Raw genomic sequence first — 21371 nt, forward strand, 5'->3', positions numbered from 1 at the left:
TTTTCAGGCATTTTGAAAATACTATAACCCAAGTTGGGCTTCCTGTGCCCACAGCAAGACAAAAATACAAACAAGACTATATTGGCTCCCCACATGAGAACACAACATATACTAAAATTGCTAATAAACCTTTAGAGAGGAGCTTGATATTCGAGGAAGCAGTTTTGGATGCTATAAAAACTTGGGAACATGTACTTAAACACAATCCTAGTAAGATTCTCTGCATTGCTAGATAACAGTGTGAAAGAGAGGTGACTTGTGGTCACTTCATGAAGTTCATGAGGCATAGAAGGGTTGCATTTTTTGTTGCTTACCAGCTCTTAAGTGTTCTGCTCTGTAACAGCTTTTTGCATTCACAGTTGGACATACAGCAAAACCATACCTGTGCCATGTAAATAACTCTGGTGATCTCTCTTCCATTCACTATGTCCGGTTCCAGAATCCAAGCACTTGGCAAAATCTCCCCTCTCACTGCTTCTTTACAAGGGTGAGGCATGGATGCATCATAGACAGACTGAATAGCCAGGACAGACAAGTTCTCCTGCACATGAAAAAGCGTAAAGATGATAATTTGAAAATTTTGGTGCATATAGCAATGCTTTCTTTGTTTGCCATGAGGCATATTTCTCACATTACTTACTTAAAAGAGTAATAATACTTTTCATATTATCTATTAAATATGTTTTTGTCAAAATCCTGTGTGTTTGTAACCAGAATATACTGTTTAATGCTTGTGTTACTGTCTAATGGGCCTTGGTTGACAATTGTCATTCACAAGAGGATTTTACACATAATTCACTTGTGTTATACTGGCATGGTCTTCCTTTCTGTTACACTGGTGCTTCTGCAAAAATGAAGATTGCCTTTTCTCTCCTTTACCCTTGAACCAGGATATCAGATCAACTCCTCTGTGCTGCAGAGAGAATGTTCACTTTACCTCTTTGGCTTCCACAGTAATGCAGCAGAAATCCCGGGGTTGCTTTAGGTAACATAGGGAGGTATCAGTCACTAAATATACTGAGGAAAAAAAAAAAACCAAGAAAGGGGAATTAGACTTTGACAATTTGAACTTGTCAAAATCTTCCTCTACCCCTTACCTGCAGATACATATTTCATTTGACTTGACTTGAGCCCTGGGAGCAGAGCTCCAGTTCATGTGCTGTAATATGCCATTTAAAATGCTTTTTCAAGCCACTTCAGGTTTATCTTTACTTTCAAACCGCTGTCTCTAGCTGCACTTCTCAGCAAGATGTGTTTAATACCATCCTTGCTTTGGAAAAGTTTTGCAAAGCTGAAGTTCCCATGTTAAATAACAAAATTGTTTATTTACACCTGAAGAAATAAAGTAAGATGCCTCCAACTTCCTTCCTGGCTGCCTACATTGTAATGGTGATGGTGATTGTCATCTGCCATGTGTGATAGTACTCACCCAGGTGAATGTGGCTGGTGACCTTCTTGTGTATCCGAGCTGTACTGATGGAGCTGTCATACAGATGCCTTTTGCCAGGATCTCTCACCAGGCCCCACACACAGGGAAGAGGCCTTTCTATCACTCCTGCTCCCAGAAACCCATGCCTTGTTGCTGAAGGGAAGACTTTGTAGTACACTTGCACCTCTTTTTCTGTACACTGATATCTGTCAAAGGCAAATGAAAGGTATTTGCCCACAAGAGGTCCATGTACAGAGACAGGCTCCCATTTTACAGACCTGCCATAAACTTACTTCCATCCAGCTGCTGCTTGGCACGAGTAGAGGTTCCTCAGGTTGTGAGAGCATGCTGCCATTACCTTAGAAAACAATGACAAATGACACCAGCTTAACTCAAACATTGCAGCTAACACCCCACCCTCTCTTCTGCTCCCCACGGCTGCAACCTGGCCCACTTTTACCCACCCTTTAAAACTTCAGTGTGTGTGTGTCTGTACTTGGCAAATAGGTGGCTATTGGTTATATAGAACAAAACCTGTCCCACCCATTTTTCCTAAAACTTTCAGAAGGAATAAGTGAAAACTCAGCTTTTACTTACCTCAGTGGTAGCATTTGCCAAGATATGTTTGGATAAATCTTGGTATCCTTTTGTTGAAGAGGAGTTGACAGAAATAGTTAATCCATGAGTAAACCTACAGCTGGTGCCACTTGAAAGAAGAGGTGGCTGAATTCTGCTGGCTTCTGCAGGAAATCAAAAAGCCATAGGGGGAATAAAAAATTTAAGAAGGAACCTCATCACTATTCTTAAATTGTAGGGACTTAAACTCTCCGTTGGAGGCCCCATCTGATCCTAATGAAGGAGTGATAACATTCCTTGCCTAGATATTCTGTGTGTTGGTAATTACACTGCAGTTACATCTTGCAGTACTGAAGTTTTCATGGTTATTACCACATGTAATAAAATAAAATAACCTAAGGAAGAATAGTCAGCTTAACTCTTGAGGCTAAAAATAAGAATTTGCATGTACAATTCTATGCTCATTGCAGCTTTAGGCACCCTATCCTGGGCTTCCTTCCTTCCTTCAAAATATCCTCAAATTATCTCAAAACACTGGACTTTCATGTTACCACATCAAAAGACCAACTTCAGAGGAAGCAAATCACCATTTACTTTTTTAACAAATCCTAGGCAAGCTCTGGCTACTGGTTGGTGGTATTTTTCTGAAGTCATGGAATGGTAGCAACATCCCTGTAATACCTAGATTCAGATTAGATTTTGATTTGCATAAATGACAAATCTTACTAGGTTTTGGGATACAACTCAAAATAAGCAAATGTATGTTTTACTTACCAAATGTTGAATCCTTGTGCAATTGCTCTGACATATAAAGCTGACTATTTCTAACAGCTGAACGACCTCGTGTATCTCTTGAAACCAAAGTATTTCCAGAAGAAACCTGATTTAAGAAAGTGCAGAAGTGGGAGCTTTTGTTTGAACTGGGGAAAAAAATTGTTTTACATAGGCAGTGGAGTATTAGTAGCAAATCTGCCTTACAAGGTTTGAAGCATCTCTTTATCATAAGGTAACACCTTTGCCTTTCCCCTGGTTATGAAATGATACTTTGCCTTGGGAAATTTAGCTGGCCAAATGTAGGGAACTAGCATAGGTGCATACTTCAGAAGTAACTTCAGGAAAGTCCATGTTCACACATGGAAACTCTTAAGTCAATGCACGTATCATAGAGGAAGGCACACTGAGAATATCAGATTCTATCAGGTTTATCACAAGAAAAAGCCTGTTGTTTCTAAAACATTTGACAGACCACTGAGAGTAGTAACTGTTTTTCATCTATTAATTACAAAAACCCAACCCAACCCAAAAACAAACAAAAAAAAAAAAAAAAAAGAAAAAACCAAAAAACCAACCAGTCTGAAAAACAAGTGTCACTGTCCTTTGCAATTATATGGCAAAATGCTCCCTCACCCCATTTCACCCCTCTGTGTACTGGTGATTCAAACTTGTCCTGCTCAATAGCTGTGACAGAATACAAACCATCCAAAACCCATCTTTGATCCTGTATTTCATCTCTTGTTGAAGCATCAGGAGACTTCACTCTCACCCACCAGTGGTTTCTCACCTGCTCTTCCTGGCTGCTGAAATTACTTGCAGGATATGCAGCAGTATTACTGCTATTGTAACCAGATGTTGGGCCAGAGGAGAGGCTGAGGCTGGAGTCTGTACATAAAGTGCTCGTACTTGCAAGAGTCTTCAGTCTTGCTTCTTCCTGCAATAGATATCACAGTATTACAAACAAAAGAAAACCACGCCAGCACTGAAAGTTGAAAGAGGAGTAATCTAAAGAAGTCCAGTTTCTTTCAAGGAGTGTTGACAAAAACTTGCCATACAGACAGCATTAAATAAGCAGATTTGTTTGAAAGCCTCGGATTATATAAACCGTAGAGTGAATGACCTTATAAAACTTGGCAGCCTGGAAAAATGCAGCTTTTGCTATTATTCTTCACATATAGGATTCTAGACTATCAAACTAATGGTAGGATGCTTTTAGAAGAAGTTTTATAAAAAGATCTCTTTTCAATTGCTCTTTGTCTACTTCTCAAGCCCCTGACTCGACTTGCTGGTCAAATACAGTTGTTAAGACTGAAGATTTTGCTTTACTTTACAATGCAACTACTCAAGGCTAGAAGACCATATAGAAATTACATAAAAAGAAAATACTGAGAACTTCAAGAATATTTATACTTTCAATATAATACTCACTTTCTGTAACTGAGAAAATATTTGTTCTCGTATTCGCCTTTTTTCTTGCTCTGCTCTCTCCCGAAGTTTGTCCCTAGCTCGTGCAATTTCAGTTTTGGTTTCCTCCCGTGCCCTCTGATAGTCTTTGAGCAACAGTTCAATGTCTGAAGGGTGCTGAATGCTTCTTCTTTTTGGTTCTTGAACTCTGTAAGAATGGACAGGTAAGGGGAAACCCACATAATTACTTAAAATCATGTCACCTAACAAAATATAATGAGAAAATCATATTTCAATGTAGACCAGGAGAATCTGCCAGAAAAGCAATTAAAACTTACCACATCAGCCTCCAAAAAGCTTCTCTTTGCTCACTAAAGGCTAAGTAGGCACTAACCTTGGAAAATTACTCAGATTACAAGTCCACTTTACCACTGAGATTACTGCAGTGATTGTGCTGGTGTCTAAACCAGGTCTCCACACGATCTAAGGTCATGGCTTTGGCATGTCACATACAAGTTTATTGTGTTGGGAAAATAACTGTCTCTTGACCACAAAGGAAGCAAAAGTCATTTAGGGAATATCATGGGGAACAAGAAACTGAAATTCTGAATGGTAAAATGCTGCAAAGCTTTTCTGATATTTAAATGAAACTGAACTCTGCGGCTTTTAAGTTAGTGAAGGAGTGTCCTGGTTCCTGCCAGGACAGGGTTAATTTTTGCAGTAGCTGGGAGGGGGCATGGCCAGGACACAGAGGTTATTCTGTACCACCTCACATCACTGCTGGGGGTGGGGGAAAGGGACTCTTCTGGGGAGAAGAGGTTCCTTCCTGTGGAGACATGGCAGAGGGAGCTATCCCACATTGTCTATTGGTGGGGGGGCTTTCCATTTGAAAAATTTCTTTTCTTATACCTAAATCACAACAAGGAGTAAGAGGACAGATTGGTCTCTATTCAGTCCAGACTGAATACTTGGCTGTCCCCATACATCATACACATATAATAAATCAGGCACCTGCCATGGACTGAAATAAAACTAGACCCAAGATTTTACTGAATGTTTTCTAAAATCAGGCATATGTTTTTTCCTGAAAGCACTTTCTATCCCAAAGGTTAATGCATCCACATTGAGAAGAATTCTGCCACTGAAATCTCAGATGTCAATGAGAACCATTAATGTGCTCCCATGGTGAACACTGTTCATTAATGAACATCAAGGCCTAAAGAGAGGTTTCTAATGCCCTACCTGGTGTTTTCCACCACATCTCTTCTCAGCTGTTGCAGATATTCTCGGCGTCTGCTGGGGAGATCTAGATCCCTCTGACTTGCATCCAGAGTTTGGGACAGACTCAAATGCTTTTGGGGACTCAGACTTCGGCTTCTTTGGTATCTTTGTAGCCTTTTTACTCTTTCCTTCCTCAGAGTTTCAATAGTTCTCATGTGTCTGTTAGGGAAAGGTGATTAGAGTGACAAAATGCACCTTGCAAAGTTAGATTTTCTGATTTTTCAAAGCACTTAAATATTAGGTAGGTTAGTAATGTAAAATTTTTATAGGAATATAATACCATCTAATACCCCTTTGTCCATATGGTGAGAGATGATGCAGAAATTCTAAAACTTTACTGCTTTTCTAGCAGCAGGAAATGTACAAGAGGGTTTTGATTATTGCTGGTAATGGCTGAGAGGCAAATTGAGGATGGAGATGTATGTAGCTGCTTCAAATTTTTTTGTGCAACAGTTTCCTGAGTTCTACAATTACAAGAATCAAGCATTTTGATTTTGTAAAGAATTATTTTGTACATTTATGGGGGGTTAAAAATTTTTTTTTGTTTATTCATACAGCAGCATTTACTCACAGAAGTATAAATGAGATCTTTCCAAAAAGAGAATGTATCAATTATTTTTATATTGCAATAAATCAATGAAATATATTCCCACATCACCACGTACATATGATAACTCTTGTAGCTCCTAGAAATTTTAAGAGTGGGGTGACACTAGATTTTAATTACATCAAATAATTTTTCTTTGTTTTCTTGGAGTAACCCCAACATTTTGTCCTAAATGCATTTCTTAGAGGTTTTTAAAATAAGCCTAATACTGTATCTCTTCACATATACTTCACTCAATGTGACTAAGTGATTAAGTGCTCATTTACTAAATGCTATTTAAGCTGCATGAAGTGTATTAAAAATACTTAACACTACATTAAGTAATTTACCTTTCGTAAAGCTGCTGCTTCACCGGAATTGCCACTGGCTCATCTGCAGTTCCTCTCTGAAGGACCCTGAGCAGGGCATCTGTTTCCCCAATGCCATAATTGAGCTTTGCTTCAGTCAGCTCCACTGTGAGGGGATGCTGATGCAGGTCCAGGTGAATGCCAGACATGATCTCGGCACGCTCTCTCTGAAGCCTCTTGATCTCTCTGCTCCTACTGTCACAAGACTGGTAATTCCCTTCCATTTCTGTAGATTGTGTGCTTCTAGGCTTCCTTTCTGCGTGACTTCTCAAATCGGTCACACTGCCACTCATGCCAAGTAACAAAGGAGGAGGGCTGCTCTTCACACCACACCAGTTGCTAAATTTATTGTGTATGGGTAAGTCACGGAGGCTGTAGCTCCGAGGCCTGTATGGCTTTGCAAAAGGAGTGTTCTTGCTGAGAGGGATTTCAGTGTCACATTCACTTTCTGTGACAGAATCCGTGCTGTCGTCTCGGAAGGAAGTCTGCACATCGCTCACATCAGAGAGTGGGGCAGGGCAGCTGTCCTCATTCTTCCAGAAGAAATCAGAAAACTGCAGAGAAGGTGCTTCTACCATAGGTTCTGAGGACATGCCAGCATTTATCTTACTTGAGCAAGTGGCACTAATTTTTTGATTGAAAAACAAATCAGCATTTGGAGATGGATAGTTATGAATCAAAGCAGTATCAGAAGTCCCAGCATATTTTTCATGCCCAATTCCAGCTGAAGAACCTCTTCGTCCCCTTGTAACATACATACAATGAAGTGAATGTGCCACTGAGCCGTGGTCTCTGACATCACCTGTCACAACTTCACTGTGGCCTGACACCTCCAGCATGCTGCTGGAGTGATACAGCCGTTCTGCACAAATGGTGGTGTGGGTGTCAACCCTGAGGCTGTGCTGTTGTTCCAAGTCTTTTGAACCACCCTGCCCTAAAAGCTCTTTGGCAGCTTTCTTGTCTGAGAAACTTCCAGATTTCTTTCTTATGCACTTGTGTTCTCTAGAGGTGCTTGATTCACTGTCTGTTTCTGTCTGTGAAAAACTGTCCACATGACGGTGCATGCTGGACTGCGGACCTGCCCTCTGCTTTCTCTGGCTGTGAAGGGGACTCAAAGCAACACTGGAATATCCAAGAGGTTCCTTAATAGGGCAGACAGACTTGCTAAAAGCCGTCTTGCTGTTGGGACTAGCACTAAGAGTAAGAATAGGAGAAGAGGCCCTATCGACTAGCAGGGTGTTTTTGTACCAAAATTTTCTTTCTGCTGTAGTCTCTATTTCATTGACACTTCTTTTATCCTGAGCGTAAGATATTGGAGATTGAGAGGTGCTATTAGTAGGGCTGCTAACTACAGTGCATGAAGAACCATCTTGCCCAGAACTTGGCAAAGATGATGTGAGAGGTGAAACTCTGGTACTAGCAAAAGCAACATTCTGCTGTGCATTTAATGATGTTTTTTGAAAATGTAAGATGGGAGTGGAAGTTTTGGTTAAGAGAGGCAGATGCATAAAGGAGTCTTCCAAAATGCTGTCAAGACTGTCATGGAAGTCAGAATTGCCCAGGCTTTTCATCCCTGTTTGTTCTTGTGTTCTTTCTTCAAGAGAATGTGTTTCCTCCTCTTTCCTTTTGGGAATATTTCCTACTGTATCTGTACTGATTTCTTTCCAATCAACATTTACTGCCTGAGCTGACCTCAAGTTATTTTCCATTTTTGTCTCCAATTGTTTTTCTTCATGTTTACTTTGAGGTTCTTCCAAAATCTCAGTCTGAGTGCCTACATCTGCTGTAGTTTGAGTGCAGCTATCTGATCTATTAGCCTTTACAGCACCTTCACTTCCTTTTTCATTGATTTTGGCATTCTGCTCATTATCTATAATACTCTGTTGGGAGAGGTTTCCCAACAGCTCAGAAGTGTTCTGAAGAAGCTGTGACAGATGCATGGACAGGTTCTGCATGCTTGTCCAAGAAGAAGGTGGATGAAATAAATCTCTGTTTGTTTCCTCCTTTTTTGCAGAAACATCTGTATGGCTTCTCTGATGTCTTCTCTGCCTTTTATACCTTCCTGTAGTTGCTGTTTGTGTTCCCTGCTCACATGTAATCCCTGGTGACTTTTTGGAAGACTTTTCAGACTCAGAAGGATATAATAATACAATTTCATCAACCTGCATTGAAGAGTGACCAGGTTGTGCAGAAGGATTCTCAAATTCAGCAGTGTTATTTTCTGAATTAGTTTCCAATGTTTCACTGGATCTGTTGCTGTACTGTTTGGTACTGTCACTCGAGTTTGCAGACTGAAAGTCTTGTCTGACGCTGTCCCATTCTTGAAGACCTTCAATGCTACTCAAAGTGCTTGACAAAACTTTGGCTGTAGCATATGAACTTAGATGAGAACGAAAAGGAGAATTTTGAGAATTTAATCCATTGTCTACACTGGAACATCTTGTAACTTTACGATTTTCCATATTCAAAGGAATTTGATTGCAAGAGACATCACTTGCACTTCCAAAAACATACTGTTTCCAGCCAATCTTGCAAGCTCCATCTTGTTGCCACGGGTGAATGTATGGGTTGATATCACTTGATCTAAAATGCATTGCATCTTTATTATCTTGCAAGAATATATCAGTTTCTGGCTGGTATCCAGCTTCTTCCCCTTTCTCTTCACTACACTGAGCTACAGAACTACTCTTTGAATGGACATTTGCTTCTGTGCCCACAGAATCATGAGCTGTGGACGGTAAGGATGATGGAGATTCACTAGTACAGTCTTTTAAAGACTGGCGACTTTGGCTTCTTGCTGCAAAATTTTGTAAGTTTTTGGGATCACAATTTGCAAGCTTCTTATTTTGGGTCATTTTTTGCTGAAATCTGGGTTTGGATTTAACTTGTAGAAAGTTCTTTGATTCCTGCTTTAAGAATCTTTCAATTCCATAAAGATCATCTTCAGTTGGTGATGGAGGCTCTACACTCATATTCAAGTCTTGTAGTGATTTAGATGCAGAATATAACAAAGGATTTGCCTTAGAGGAAGCTTCCAAAGCATATTCTGTATCAGATGAAACTGCAATAGCTGGAGCTGATACTCTGTGACTTTGTAAATAAGGTCTCTGTTCACTTTGTTTACAGCCCTTTGCACTCCGGGTAGAATATGATCTTTTGCTCCTGAATTGCACCGATTTGGATTCTTGAGGAGTCAAATCATGATTTTCTGGCAAAAACTTTATGGACGTTGTTTCATTATTCCTTACAGAAGAATGGAGTCTTTCTGATCTCAGAGTTTTATTCTTCTTTAGAGTGTCTCCCACTGTTAAACAAATGTCTGCCTCAGCATCAGCAGCAGAGCTATCAACGCTTGAACATATATTATTTTTGCAAAGTAAGATCTCCTTTCTGCCATCTGTATTTCTTCTTCCTGGCATCTGTTCTATCTGTTCACCTGTAGGCACATACTGACAATTATCTTGCCGATCTACAGAGTTTCTTTCAAAAGCCACGACAGTGTGATATGGTTGCCTGGGATCAGTGCTTCTGTATGTGGGATGTGCTGACCTAAATGAATTGTAGGTGTATTCAGGAGCCACTGGAACATCTCTTGGATACATGTTTTCCAGCATTGTAACTTCTGAGCCTATTAATTCATTTGCAGAATTTGAGGATACATTAGTTTGCTTTTCAGCAGGTTCTCTACTTAATATTTTTCTCTGCTCAGTCTTTAGTACAAAATGTTCAGACTCAGTATTTGAATGAAGTTCTTCCTTATTGCTTTTAAGTGTATTTCTCATTTGTTCCTCTTTTACAAGAATTGTCTTTCTAGTATCCCAAAAAGGTAATGATGGTAGTAAAAGAGAACTATTATTTGATATTTTCTCTATGTGTTCTTTGCAAGCTTCTTGTGGTTGAATTTTATCCCAGTGATGCTGAGCAATTTTTGTATCTCTGTCAGTTTTTCTACTATTACTTCTGCACACAGGTTCCCCACCTACAGCAGAATACGAAGTACAGTCTGTGTCTGACACTGGACAATGCCTGTTTTCTTTTGCAAGAGAAAGTAAAATACTTCCTGAAGCACATACTGGCTCATCAAATACCACAGCTTTATCAGACTGAGTGTCTTGCATTTGCAAAACAGCAAATGGAGACTGTTTCAATATATTTGAATGTGAAGTATCATACAAGCTAGTTTCACCATGGTCTATATTTGCAGTCAAAGAATATTCTGAAAATGCTGTTAAGGCTGGGTCATTGACACTTGCAAATGATTGAGGAAAATCTTCTTTTACGGAGCACACATCTGCAGAACTGCAGGACACTTTCTCGGTCAAACAACTGCCCTGAAGTGAGGCTCCATGCTGACTAAATATTACAGATTTTGAGTCCTCAAGTAAACAAGATGTGTCAAAAGCACTGAGGTTCTTAGAACTTTGAAATGGTGTATCAGTTGGAGTGTCTTCTGCCAAGTAGGATGGAAGAGACTTTGATTCATCACTGCCAGTGTGTCCTTGGCTCTGCAAAGTGAGCAAGCCTGATTCTGGTACAGTCACACTATTAGTGTTACTGCAGTGTTCTGAGTACTCGTGAATTTTATCTTCTTTCACATCACTGCAATTCTGGAAACAACCTTGAACAATTTTCTCCTTTTGCTGTGTTACCACAAATTTTTTAGGGAGTTTATTACTTTGAGTGTATTTGGCCTCTGCAAATGCAGAATTATTTTCTTCTTCATCTCCTTTTTGAGAAACACCAGGAAAAGTTACAGATACACTTAAATCACTCAATTCACTTTTCAAGTATTTTGTTTCTTCAGAGAGAACAGCATCATTTTTATCTTTGTCTCCACTGTGGTCAATCAAACTATCTGCAGATGACACTGGACTATTCAGAAGACCAGGAGAACATTCAGAAGTGCCCAAGATCCTATTGTAACTTAGCAAGTCTTTACTATAATGTGTATTTTCCCTTGGAGACTTGTTCAGACCTTCAGAAAGGGCTGAAGCCCTCTCAGAGATGGTGTTGCCTGGTTGGCCTGCACAGCACTCTTCAGAAGCCTCGTGTCCCTGGCTTTCTGTGGGCTCATGCTGATATCCAGCTACACCAGGAAACTCACTGTTTTCAGTTTTACTGTCTGCTGTAGGATAGCTTGTGCTTAAAAATGTCTCCTTGTCACACAGTGATGAACCCCCCGAGTGAGGTACTTTCTCAGTCGTACTAATATTCTGAAACATTTTTTGTGTGGAGCTTTCTAGTAAAGAGTGCATTTTCCCCATCCCTGTATCTTCCATCACTTCTTTATCCAAAGAAGAAAGCAGGTTTGAATTATCCAACACCAGTGAATCAGGCACAATGGTATCCTTTAGCTCTTGAGCCGTATCTTCTATGGAATTAAGACAGTCTTTTAATAGTTTATTAACCATTAAATCCATACTGTGGTCATCATAACCATTATTAATATCCTGAATTATATCTTCAGAAGAATCTAAATTTTCCAAGGAAAATGAGCATCCTTTGGCCCTTTGCTGAAGTACAGCAGTTCCAGACTCAAGACCACCTGCACTGTAGGGAGTGAAAGAGCTGTTTTCATTGACAGGTTGCACAGATATGGCATCATCAGGTGCATTTTTAAATACAAAGGATTCTTCCTCCTGCCTCTCCTGTGTGGTCTTGGTTTTCAGAAGAGCTACACTCTTACTCTTCATTTCATCTGGAAACTGTTCATCTTCTGCCATTTTGTTGGCTGTACCAGATGTATCAACACCAATCTCACTCTCAGTTAATGTTTCATGGTAAGGCAGAACAACTCCAGTTCCAAGACTGCTGTTAGATGGTTTTGTACATCCTTTCAGTGCAGCAGGAACATCTTGAACAAGATGGAAATCATCACTTCCTCCAAGATATAAAGGGTGATTTACAGACTGGCATGGGGAGTCTTGAAATTCTTGGGTTTTTTCTGCACACTTCAGTGTTGCTGGTGGATTTTGTTGCTTGCTGATGTCTTCGTTATTTCTAGAAAAACTGGTAGACACCCACTGGCTTTCTCTTAATATTTCATTTAATCTGCTGTCATCATATGTCATTTGGTAGCTGCCTTTGTTTTCAGGGAATAGTTCATCCAGGTTTTGTAAAAAGATCAGTTCTACCTCCTCTACATTTTCTACAAACATCTGGTTTTGTTTGTCTGCTTTGGCCATTTCTACTAGCCTCACCAACTGCACTTTTTCTTCCTCAGCTCTTGAGCCTACTTGATCCAATTCACAAATATCAGGTCTTTTCCTAACAATACCTACATTCAAATTTTCTGAAGTGCCATGCTCAGGAGATTGCACAGAGAAACTTATACACCTATGTCTGTCAAGACTTGTAAATTTTTGTTCAGTTCTGTGTTGGTCAGTACCAGCACTATCATCAACTGAATATTCATATGCATCAACTACATTTCCTATCTCTGTAGCAGAGTCCACTGAGTCACCATCTTCACTCATTTCAGTAGGGTCATGGTATCTTGAATCATCTTCTGACAGTATATTCTGTTCCAGTTCTGAAGCCATCAAGTATCTTTCAGGGATCTTAAACTGATTTAAAATTTCTTCTTTGTCATCTCTGTCACAATACATCTGATGCAGAGTTGGAGACTGTTCATTAAAAAAACCATTTTCATCTGTGCACACGTCTTCTTGCCTCATAATAACCAGCTCCTCAGTGTTTGTCATGGAAATTTGTTCTTCACTCCCAGTCATTTCACATTCATTAACCTTGTCTTCCTGTGGCAAACAGTTTAGTACACAATGCTCAATTAAATTGTTAGAATTTATTTGTCCTTCGTTTTCAAGTTTTGCTGAAATATTTCCTTGCCTCCTTGAGATTAGTACTGTTTCAGCTACATTCTCTGTTGTTCTGTTCATCTGTAAAATCCCCTTGCAAGCATCAAGGAAGCCCGAAGTATTCTGAATATCTGTTGTGTGGGAACACACAGCTGAAGGAGTGGTTTTGGGAGCAATAGAAAGCTCTGGTGAATAAATACCTTTTTCTATTTTCTCACTTTTCTCTTTTTGGCAAAAACTGTTTGTTTCAAGTTGGCTGCCAGAATGCACAAGTGCTTTTGATTCCTGTGTGTGTTCTGCCCCTGTGTCAGCTTCCTGCAGTTCATCTTTGTCTACCTCTTCATGTGTCAGGCACAGATTTGTATTAAACTCACAGTGAACTTCACAAGCTACATTATCAGAATGTATCTTTGGATTCTGAGATAGACCAATATCTTTAAAATCCTTTCCACTCCTGTCTTCAGTTACACTTTGGATTTGGGCTACTGGATTGTCAGGTAAACTTCCAGTGTGTCTGGATTTAATTTCCAATGCATTTTTTTCTAAGTTGCTTGCATTATCCATTGATTTTATTGTTTCTTCACCCCTGTCTGTCTCTGTATTATAATAAGGAGCTATGGCTTCTTCTGTGTCCATTTCTACGTTTCTGAAAAGTTTGGATTCTTTATTTATATATGAACTCTCCTCTTGAGAAATGGCAGCTGATGCACTTGTGTTGCATACCCTTGCCAACTCTGAATTGGCATCATGTTCAACATGAAAAATGTCCTCTGGGCAATCAGTTTCAAAAAATGCTTCTTTTTCTTTTCTCGATTCAGGTAAAGATTTGTTCTGTGCTTCTGTTTTTGAGAGAAGAGAGGCATCAAAGTCCACAGATATATCAGTTGTCTTGTGTGTAGTGTTTTTCTGCCCCGTTGATTTTGAAGAGCATTTTGTACAAAGGCAGCCAGAATGTACATCAGAACAACTTTCTGTGGCACTGACTTCCACAGTAAGATTAGATGTAGCATCACAATCTCCTTTCACTATTGTGACATGCTCCAATAGTTTATCATAATTTTCTGTCTCAGATGCACTTTGAAAAAGACTAGCTTTTGGTAAAACTTTCTGAAATATACTTGAATTAGATTCTGGGAGAAAATAATTTGAAGTTTCACAAACAGCAGCAGGAAAGGACTCAGTGTCTTTTCCATTTACATTCAGTAGGAAATAACTTACTTCATTTACCACTAGGTTTTCATAGTTGGATGAAAATTCTTTCTGAACTACAGCCTCAGAATTCAAGACATTGTGTTCTTCGCTTTCACTGCTTTCTTCTCTTATATTATCAGTGCATAATGTAGAATTTTCTGAAATTTGCTGGGATAAGCAACTTGCCCGATTGACTGCTAGAGCACATTCACAGGAATAATCCTTTGAAACAGGTTTGCATTCGAATTCATAATGATCTAGTGAAGACAAGTCTTCATTGTTTGATACGTATTCTTCGTGATCTCTGAATGAAGGCACCCCTGGCACAGTGTCTGCCAAGCTATCTGTGCTTATTTCCATACAGATTATCTCTTTTTGAGACATCTCTATTGGTGTTGCAGACTGGTCATAGCTTGCACTGGCAGCAACAACTAAAGGGTGACACTGATACGTTGTCTTATGTGAGGAAAAATCTGTCTCTTCTGTTACTTCTTCTGCAGGTATTTGTTCATGATCTGTTGCTTGCATTGTTTCCAGATTACTCTCCCCAGACCTGGGGGCTCCTTCTGTGCCAGCTGATTCTGCTCCTTGCCCAGCCAGAGTCTGCAGTTTGTAACTGTTCACTGGGGAGCAGTCCTTGTTTGTTGAATCACTGAGAAAGAATCCTTCATCACAACATGTTGGTATTTTTCGTATTGGAAAAAGCTGCCTGCAGTTTCCAAGCTGGACGTGTTTTACTGCAGATGTCTGTGTTGAAGTTATATTCTGAGCAAATCCCATAGAACACTCGGCAGCAGGTGCACTTCCACTGCCTGAATCTGTCACACTTGATTTTGTCATCGAGTTATTATAGTCATTGTCAAGCTCATCTTTTGAAAAAGTTCGGCAGAAATCATCTTCTAAATCTGCATCTACACAGCCATTCCTCTGCTCCATGATTTGCACAGGCAACACAGAGGTAAAAGGTATTTTTTTCAGAGTGTGATCTTTTGGCAGCTCTGGATGAGTTCTGGGGAGAGAATTCTCCTCTTTCTTAGATACCAGTGACAAGCAGTCTGCAGTGGAGGTGCTTTCCAAACACCTGAAAGTTTGTGCACGTTCAGTAGCAGATCTATAAGCAGATAATTCATCCAATTGTTCTTGTTCAGGAATTGAATTTTCAAAATAATCGTGCTTTGCTGAAGTAGGAACAAAAGAGGAACTCGGTCCTACTGAGCTAACAAATGATGTCATTACATTTCGAGATTCAAAAGAATTTTCATTAGAGTTTGTCCATCCCTTAAGAATCTTATTTAATGATCTGCTCTCAGAAGCTCTGCTTGCAGCTGTTTCAGGTAAAGGTACTTCCAATGCGTCAGAGGAGCAAACTGAGTTTATTTCATTTACACCATGCAGTGTGTGAGTAATGCTGTGGATCTGCTTAGAGCCAGAGACAAAAGAAACCTCAGCAGCTGATTGCTTTAGATCATCTTTCTTCAGCCAAAGTTCTGGTTTGCTCAAAGAGCACAGGTGAGCATCTTGAAATTCCAAATTTTCATGGGAAGAAGATGCTGTAATTCTGGGGCTGCTGCTGTCTGCCTTTGAGTCACAGGAAGGCCAAATATCATTAGTAGGCAAAGGATTTCCATTTGCATAACACAGTCTTCTTTCAAGAGACCTTTCTTGTCCTACAAAGGAGACTTTCGTCCCCTTCAGCAACTGTTTGCAAGCATTACTGGAAGCAGTCTGTGGCTTGGTGTTCAAATAAAAGGAACTGCTCAGCTTCAGATCATAATTTGTCTCTTTTGTATCTCTGTCACAGGTCTTGGATTCATGGTCTTCCTCAACCTGTGCAGCCGGTAATTTAGGAGTTTGTAACTTCCAGAAAATCTCTGCTGGCACTTCATCAGATGAATCAGATTTGGATTCTTCTACCAGATCTTCTGCTGGCATTTCTTCTCCATCAGCTAAGCTATCCAGAGAAAAGCTTCTTTCAGCCTTTCCCAGTCTCCTGCGAGATGCATATGATGTCACCAAAGATGAAATATGGTTCTCAGTTCTGCTTTTGTAAAGCTTAGCTGGCTCATGATGGGCCTTTAACTTGTGAAATTGGCTTGTATTTTGCTTTTTGGCTTTATTTTCCTTTTCTGCCAGAGAGTCTTGTGACATTTGACTGTCATCACTCTCAGAATCTTCTGGGTTGGCAAGACATTTATTTCTATCAAAATCTTCTTGTTTCAGTTTCTCCAGGAAAGTTTTTGCATAAGCGCAGGAGAGAGAATCTACAGAATAGGAACTGTCAGTATCGGAAATCTCATTTTCATCATCTTCTTGCCAGTTCCCCAGCACATCTGTGGCTGTCTTGGACACTCCAGCACTTAGCATCTCAGCACTGTGCCACTTTTTTTCAACATGAGAGAGTGGTGCCTGTGAGTTCATCTTAGTGAGATTTCCTACTGATGCTGCTGCCACCAGAAATTCTTTCTGTTCCACTGATGATTTCTCATAACTTGGCAAGGCTGAGCTTTCCTCTCTCCTCCAGTTCTTGACTGTTTGATTGAGATGCACTGATGGTGCGTTTCCATACACTGTCTTATTCATTTGTTTAGGAAACTTTTCTGGAGAAGACCTGTGGCCTTTTCCATTGATATCCATTCTAATCTTTTTATTGGATACCTGAGCTCTATTTTGTGCTACATTGCTACTTGCAGGCTGACTTAAATCTCCTAGCACCTTTGATTTTGCCATTCTTGTCCCTGCAATAAAGGTTTTAGGCTCATCTTTCTCCTTAAAAAGATCAGGAGAGGAGCCTTCAGAGGTCTGTTTTTGAGATTCAGCTTGCCCTGGGCTGTCACCCAACATTTGTATATTTTTAACATTTTTATTGATATAAGCCATGATAGCTGAATCATTAGAGTCTTTTTCTTCTCCTTTTTTATTTTCAATTGAAGATGGTTTTTGTTTTTCAGTTAGCTGCCTCTGGACTGAAAAGGAGATCCTCTTTTCATCATTAAGGTCATCAGTCCCAGAAATGTCTTTATGACTTCTGTTATGGTATTCTACAGGTGACAACCTCCCAGTTGTACTGCCTTTACAGTATTGATCTATATTTGGTGAGGTAGATAACTTTGAGACAGACTCTCTCTTCAAAAAACAGCTGTGGAAATAAAGAAGAAATAAAGTTCAATCCTTGCTTGAATAATATGCTTAACACTTCCACCACAGTGCTGTCTTGCAGTTAAGAATAACAATTTATGAAGCCACAATCTTAATGTCTTTCAAAATCCAATTCTAGCAGGGAAAAAACCAAAAAACAAACAAACAACAACAACAACAACAACAACAAAAAAACCGAGAAAAAACCCCACTGTGTCACTAACTATACAACATAATAGAAATAGCTCATTGCTATGAGGTATAGCTTCATATGGAATCATTGTAGGCTCAAGTAGTTGCAGACATTAATTAAAAATAAAAGATGGTTCTAAGTCACAGAAATCCACTTTTCTAAGTTTAGCTATTTCCTGCTGTGGAAATAGCTAAGGACCATGCTGTGATAGATGCTGTAGCATCCCAAATTTTTGGCATTGCATAGAGATATTTATTTAGCTTGAGGAAGGCTGGCCAGCGTAAAAATTCAATCAATAATCACCCCAAAGATACCAAGATTCTGGAAGGAGAGTTTGATGCTAATCAAGATAAAATTATGCAGAAATTAGTATTTACCAACAGTCTGAACAAGGCAACAACAAAAGTTATATCAGTTTTAGAAAGCCTTCTCAAAGAGGTAAAAAGTACAGAAATGCTTGAGAGAGGAATGCAAAAAAGTGAGAAAGACCATGTCCAAGAGAAAATTAGGGAATGTACTGAACAAACTCCAAGGAAAAGGACAAACAGCTGCACCTCAATGTACAATACAGTATGTTCACTGATATTGCAGGTTTGGGGATTTTTTCAATACACTGAAAGGCATTCAGGATCATAGGTGGCCACTGAAAATACCTTGAATTTACGCTACTTTTGAAAGAGGATTTGGCAGATGTTAACTCACCTGGGTACCTGGGGCAGGTATGGGTTGCAGAACAAATGCTGCCTGTGCTGCAAGGAGCTCGAACCCAATGCCTTCTGTCTCTTTTGCAAGTGGTGATCCAGAGAGGACCGTGCAGCAATATTGTCATTTAGGACTTGGGATTGTTTCACACACTCTTCACTGAGCCAGCAGCTAGCTTCCAGCTGCTCAAGGTTTTGCTTGGCTTCCAATAGCTTCTGCTTCTTGACTATCCTTTCCAGCTGGAACTTGACCTTTTTCCGTCTTATGTTCCTTTCGGCCTTTTTTAAGGTGTACCTCTGCAAGAGCTCCAGCTGCACCAGTCTCTTCTTGTTCTGCTGCAACAGGGAAAGGCAGGTTTCCAGCCCAGTGGAGCTCTGCAGCTCAGCTTCTGCACACAGTGTAGGCTCTGTTTGCACAGCAAACTCCCTCTGCTGTTGCTGAAGAGCAGCCAGACGTTTATTCTCATTTATAAGCCACTGCTGGTCTGTAAAAACCCAGCGATTGAAAGAAAGTAAAAATCATTTGAAAAACATTATTTGTCACTATCTTGTTTCTTAAGTTAATCAGCTTTTAGAAGTCTTTTGAGAAGAGAATTTCTATGCATGTAGAGTGGAGACTTGACAAACCATTTGAAGAAAAATGTGGTGTTGCCCTAATTCATTGATTACTAAAAGCCTCTTCCTTGGGTCAAGGACTCAGGTAGCAACTGCAGGATATAAGCAGGGGCTTGGCCAATACAGCTAAGGAGATTGGTGGGTAAGACCTTGTTTGTAAGAAGAGATATCAATGTCTCAAAGATTACACTCAAATATGAATTGAATTTTGTTAAAATACAGTGGAAGCATGAAAATACCTGAGTTCAATTCTGTGCACTTTTTAGACATAGGATACATATTCACAGTAGAGAAGTGTGACTTCATCAGCTTTTTTCTGTGAAATATGCTACTACTTCTGCTTTAGTTATTCTGAAGTCATATGTTAAAACTTTGTATGGGAATGAATATATGTGCACTGGGAGCAGAGTTAACAAGGGAACCTGAGGATGAAGTTGCACAGAGCTAAACAGAGCTCAGCATTTGCTTCTTGTTAATGCAGCAAATGGAATTCCATGCACACACTAAGGAGCCTTTGGCTAATAGATTACTACATTTTGAATGAAAAAATAAGCACTTGTGCAATCTTAAATGTTACTAACTTCTAATCACTGCATTTGAGTGTTTTACAACTATTTAAAACCAAACATGTCTCTTTGTGCCTTTTGGGGCTCTGGAAGTTTCCCTAATTCAAGAGATCATTAGTGCAGAGACATTGTAGGTATCACTTGCTTGATGGCTACTGATCTTGTTAAACATCCTTCATTAGTGATCCCCACCACAATGAGTCTCCTGTGCTGGTTATGTTGGCAGCTCTGCACAGAGCACATGCACAGAAGTAGGAGGTCTAGCTCCATGGTTACACTATGGATAAAAGGGAAAAATTTTGGCATTATGTTAGTAAATTTTCCTTAATAACATTTTTAGTTTTTATATACCAGGCTTTTTTCCTCAACTTTGTTTCCAGATGTGCTCTCTTTAGCATGTTTCTAGCAAGCAGAATGTTTGGCAGATCAGTGTTTCCCTGCAAGAGACCTGCAAGCCCAAGATGCTAAATAATCTCTCTGCCAGGAGCTGAGCCACAGAGGGCACAGAGAAGGTGAAGAACTTTGGTGGGTTGCCAAGAAAAGAATTGTATTTGGCTGGCAAAAACTACCTGCCTGGCTAAGCTTCGCGTGAACACAGCAAAACCAGCAGAACTAGAGAGAAGCAGAGAACAAGTCTACAGAGCCACAAAATAAAGATGTTTTGGGGAAACTCTCCTGGTTCTCTGTACTATCTATATATTCTTCTGCTATATCCCATCAAAACAATTTCCTTTTAATCTCTAAATTGTGGCAGGCATAATTAGATGATGGCTGACTACATATGTTTTGGTCTGAGTCATTGCCAAAAATTCACAGGAATTTGATCCTGGAAGAAGAAAAGTCTTCCAGTATCAAAGAGCAGATTTTGCCAGGTGGGAATGATACCTTTGTATAAGCATCATTTGTATAAGCACCCTTTGCTTATCAAGAAACTTAGATCAAATCATATGTTTTGGTCTGAGTCATTGCCAAAAATTCACAGGAATTTGATCCTGGAAGAAGAAAAGTCTTCCAGTATCAAAGAGCAGATTTTGCCAGGTGGGAATGATACCTTTGTATAAGCATCATTTGTATAAGCACCCTTTGCTTATCAAGAAACTTAGATCAAATCATTCACCAGAAGACAAACTAGAGAACACTATAACCACCCAATTTCAAAAACACCTAAAGGTTTAAAATGTTCACAAATCACCTACAAACTCATTAAGGGGCAGCCCAACCCCTCCAAGGCATATTGCTGGTATGTCTGCTGGCACATAAAGTAGCAACTCCAGCGGTCAGGAGCCACAGACACAAAAAACACCTCTCAAAACATGATGAGTTCAGTTCAAGCCACAGTCTTATGTTACAACCCTGTTTCTCCTAATGAGTGAAATTAATCAAAACCACATGAAAATTATCTGTATTGTTACAGGTGACATCACCAATGAGGGAGTACCTCAACTGACCTGTTTCTGTCACAGAAGTGCTGCTCAGCTCCCATCTCAGCCTGTTGGTAGAGCAATTTCCCCTGAAAACTTTTAGTAGGAACTACCGCTGTCACCTCAATTTCAGTCTCCCAGAACAACTCATTGGATGAAGCACAAGTACATCACAAGCAAAATTTAAAACACAAGAACAGACTTGGCCTACATTACAACCACAGATATGAGCAGAGCAAGGCTGCAGGGGGCCAGGATGGGGATCAGCCTGGGAGAGCAGAGGCTCAGTGCCACAGGGGAGTAGCTGGTGCAGTCC

The 21371-nt window shown here is 39.9% G+C and overlaps 1 protein-coding gene across 1 annotated transcript in view; it reads right to left on the reverse strand.

The window, feature by feature from the left end:
* STARD9 (StAR related lipid transfer domain containing 9) overlaps nucleotides 1-21371 on the reverse strand; it is a 92013-nt gene that overhangs the window by 3227 nt on the left and 67415 nt on the right. Inside the window, exons 23-33 of the mRNA XM_085062289.1 lie at nucleotides 18455-18938; nucleotides 6401-17560; nucleotides 5426-5623; nucleotides 4208-4391; nucleotides 3567-3713; nucleotides 2780-2885; nucleotides 2027-2169; nucleotides 1723-1787; nucleotides 1430-1635; nucleotides 938-1017; nucleotides 383-541 (exon numbers count right to left, since the gene is read on the reverse strand). Coding sequence (XP_084918415.1) covers nucleotides 383-541; nucleotides 938-1017; nucleotides 1430-1635; nucleotides 1723-1787; nucleotides 2027-2169; nucleotides 2780-2885; nucleotides 3567-3713; nucleotides 4208-4391; nucleotides 5426-5623; nucleotides 6401-17560; nucleotides 18455-18938 — 12932 coding nt within the window. The remainder of the gene's footprint in view (nucleotides 1-382; nucleotides 542-937; nucleotides 1018-1429; nucleotides 1636-1722; nucleotides 1788-2026; nucleotides 2170-2779; nucleotides 2886-3566; nucleotides 3714-4207; nucleotides 4392-5425; nucleotides 5624-6400; nucleotides 17561-18454; nucleotides 18939-21371) is intronic.

Source organism: Lichenostomus cassidix, chromosome 5, assembly GCF_008360975.1.
Source record: "Lichenostomus cassidix isolate B80296 chromosome 5, HeHo_3.0, whole genome shotgun sequence".
Classification (NCBI taxonomy): domain Eukaryota; kingdom Metazoa; phylum Chordata; class Aves; order Passeriformes; family Meliphagidae; genus Lichenostomus; species Lichenostomus cassidix.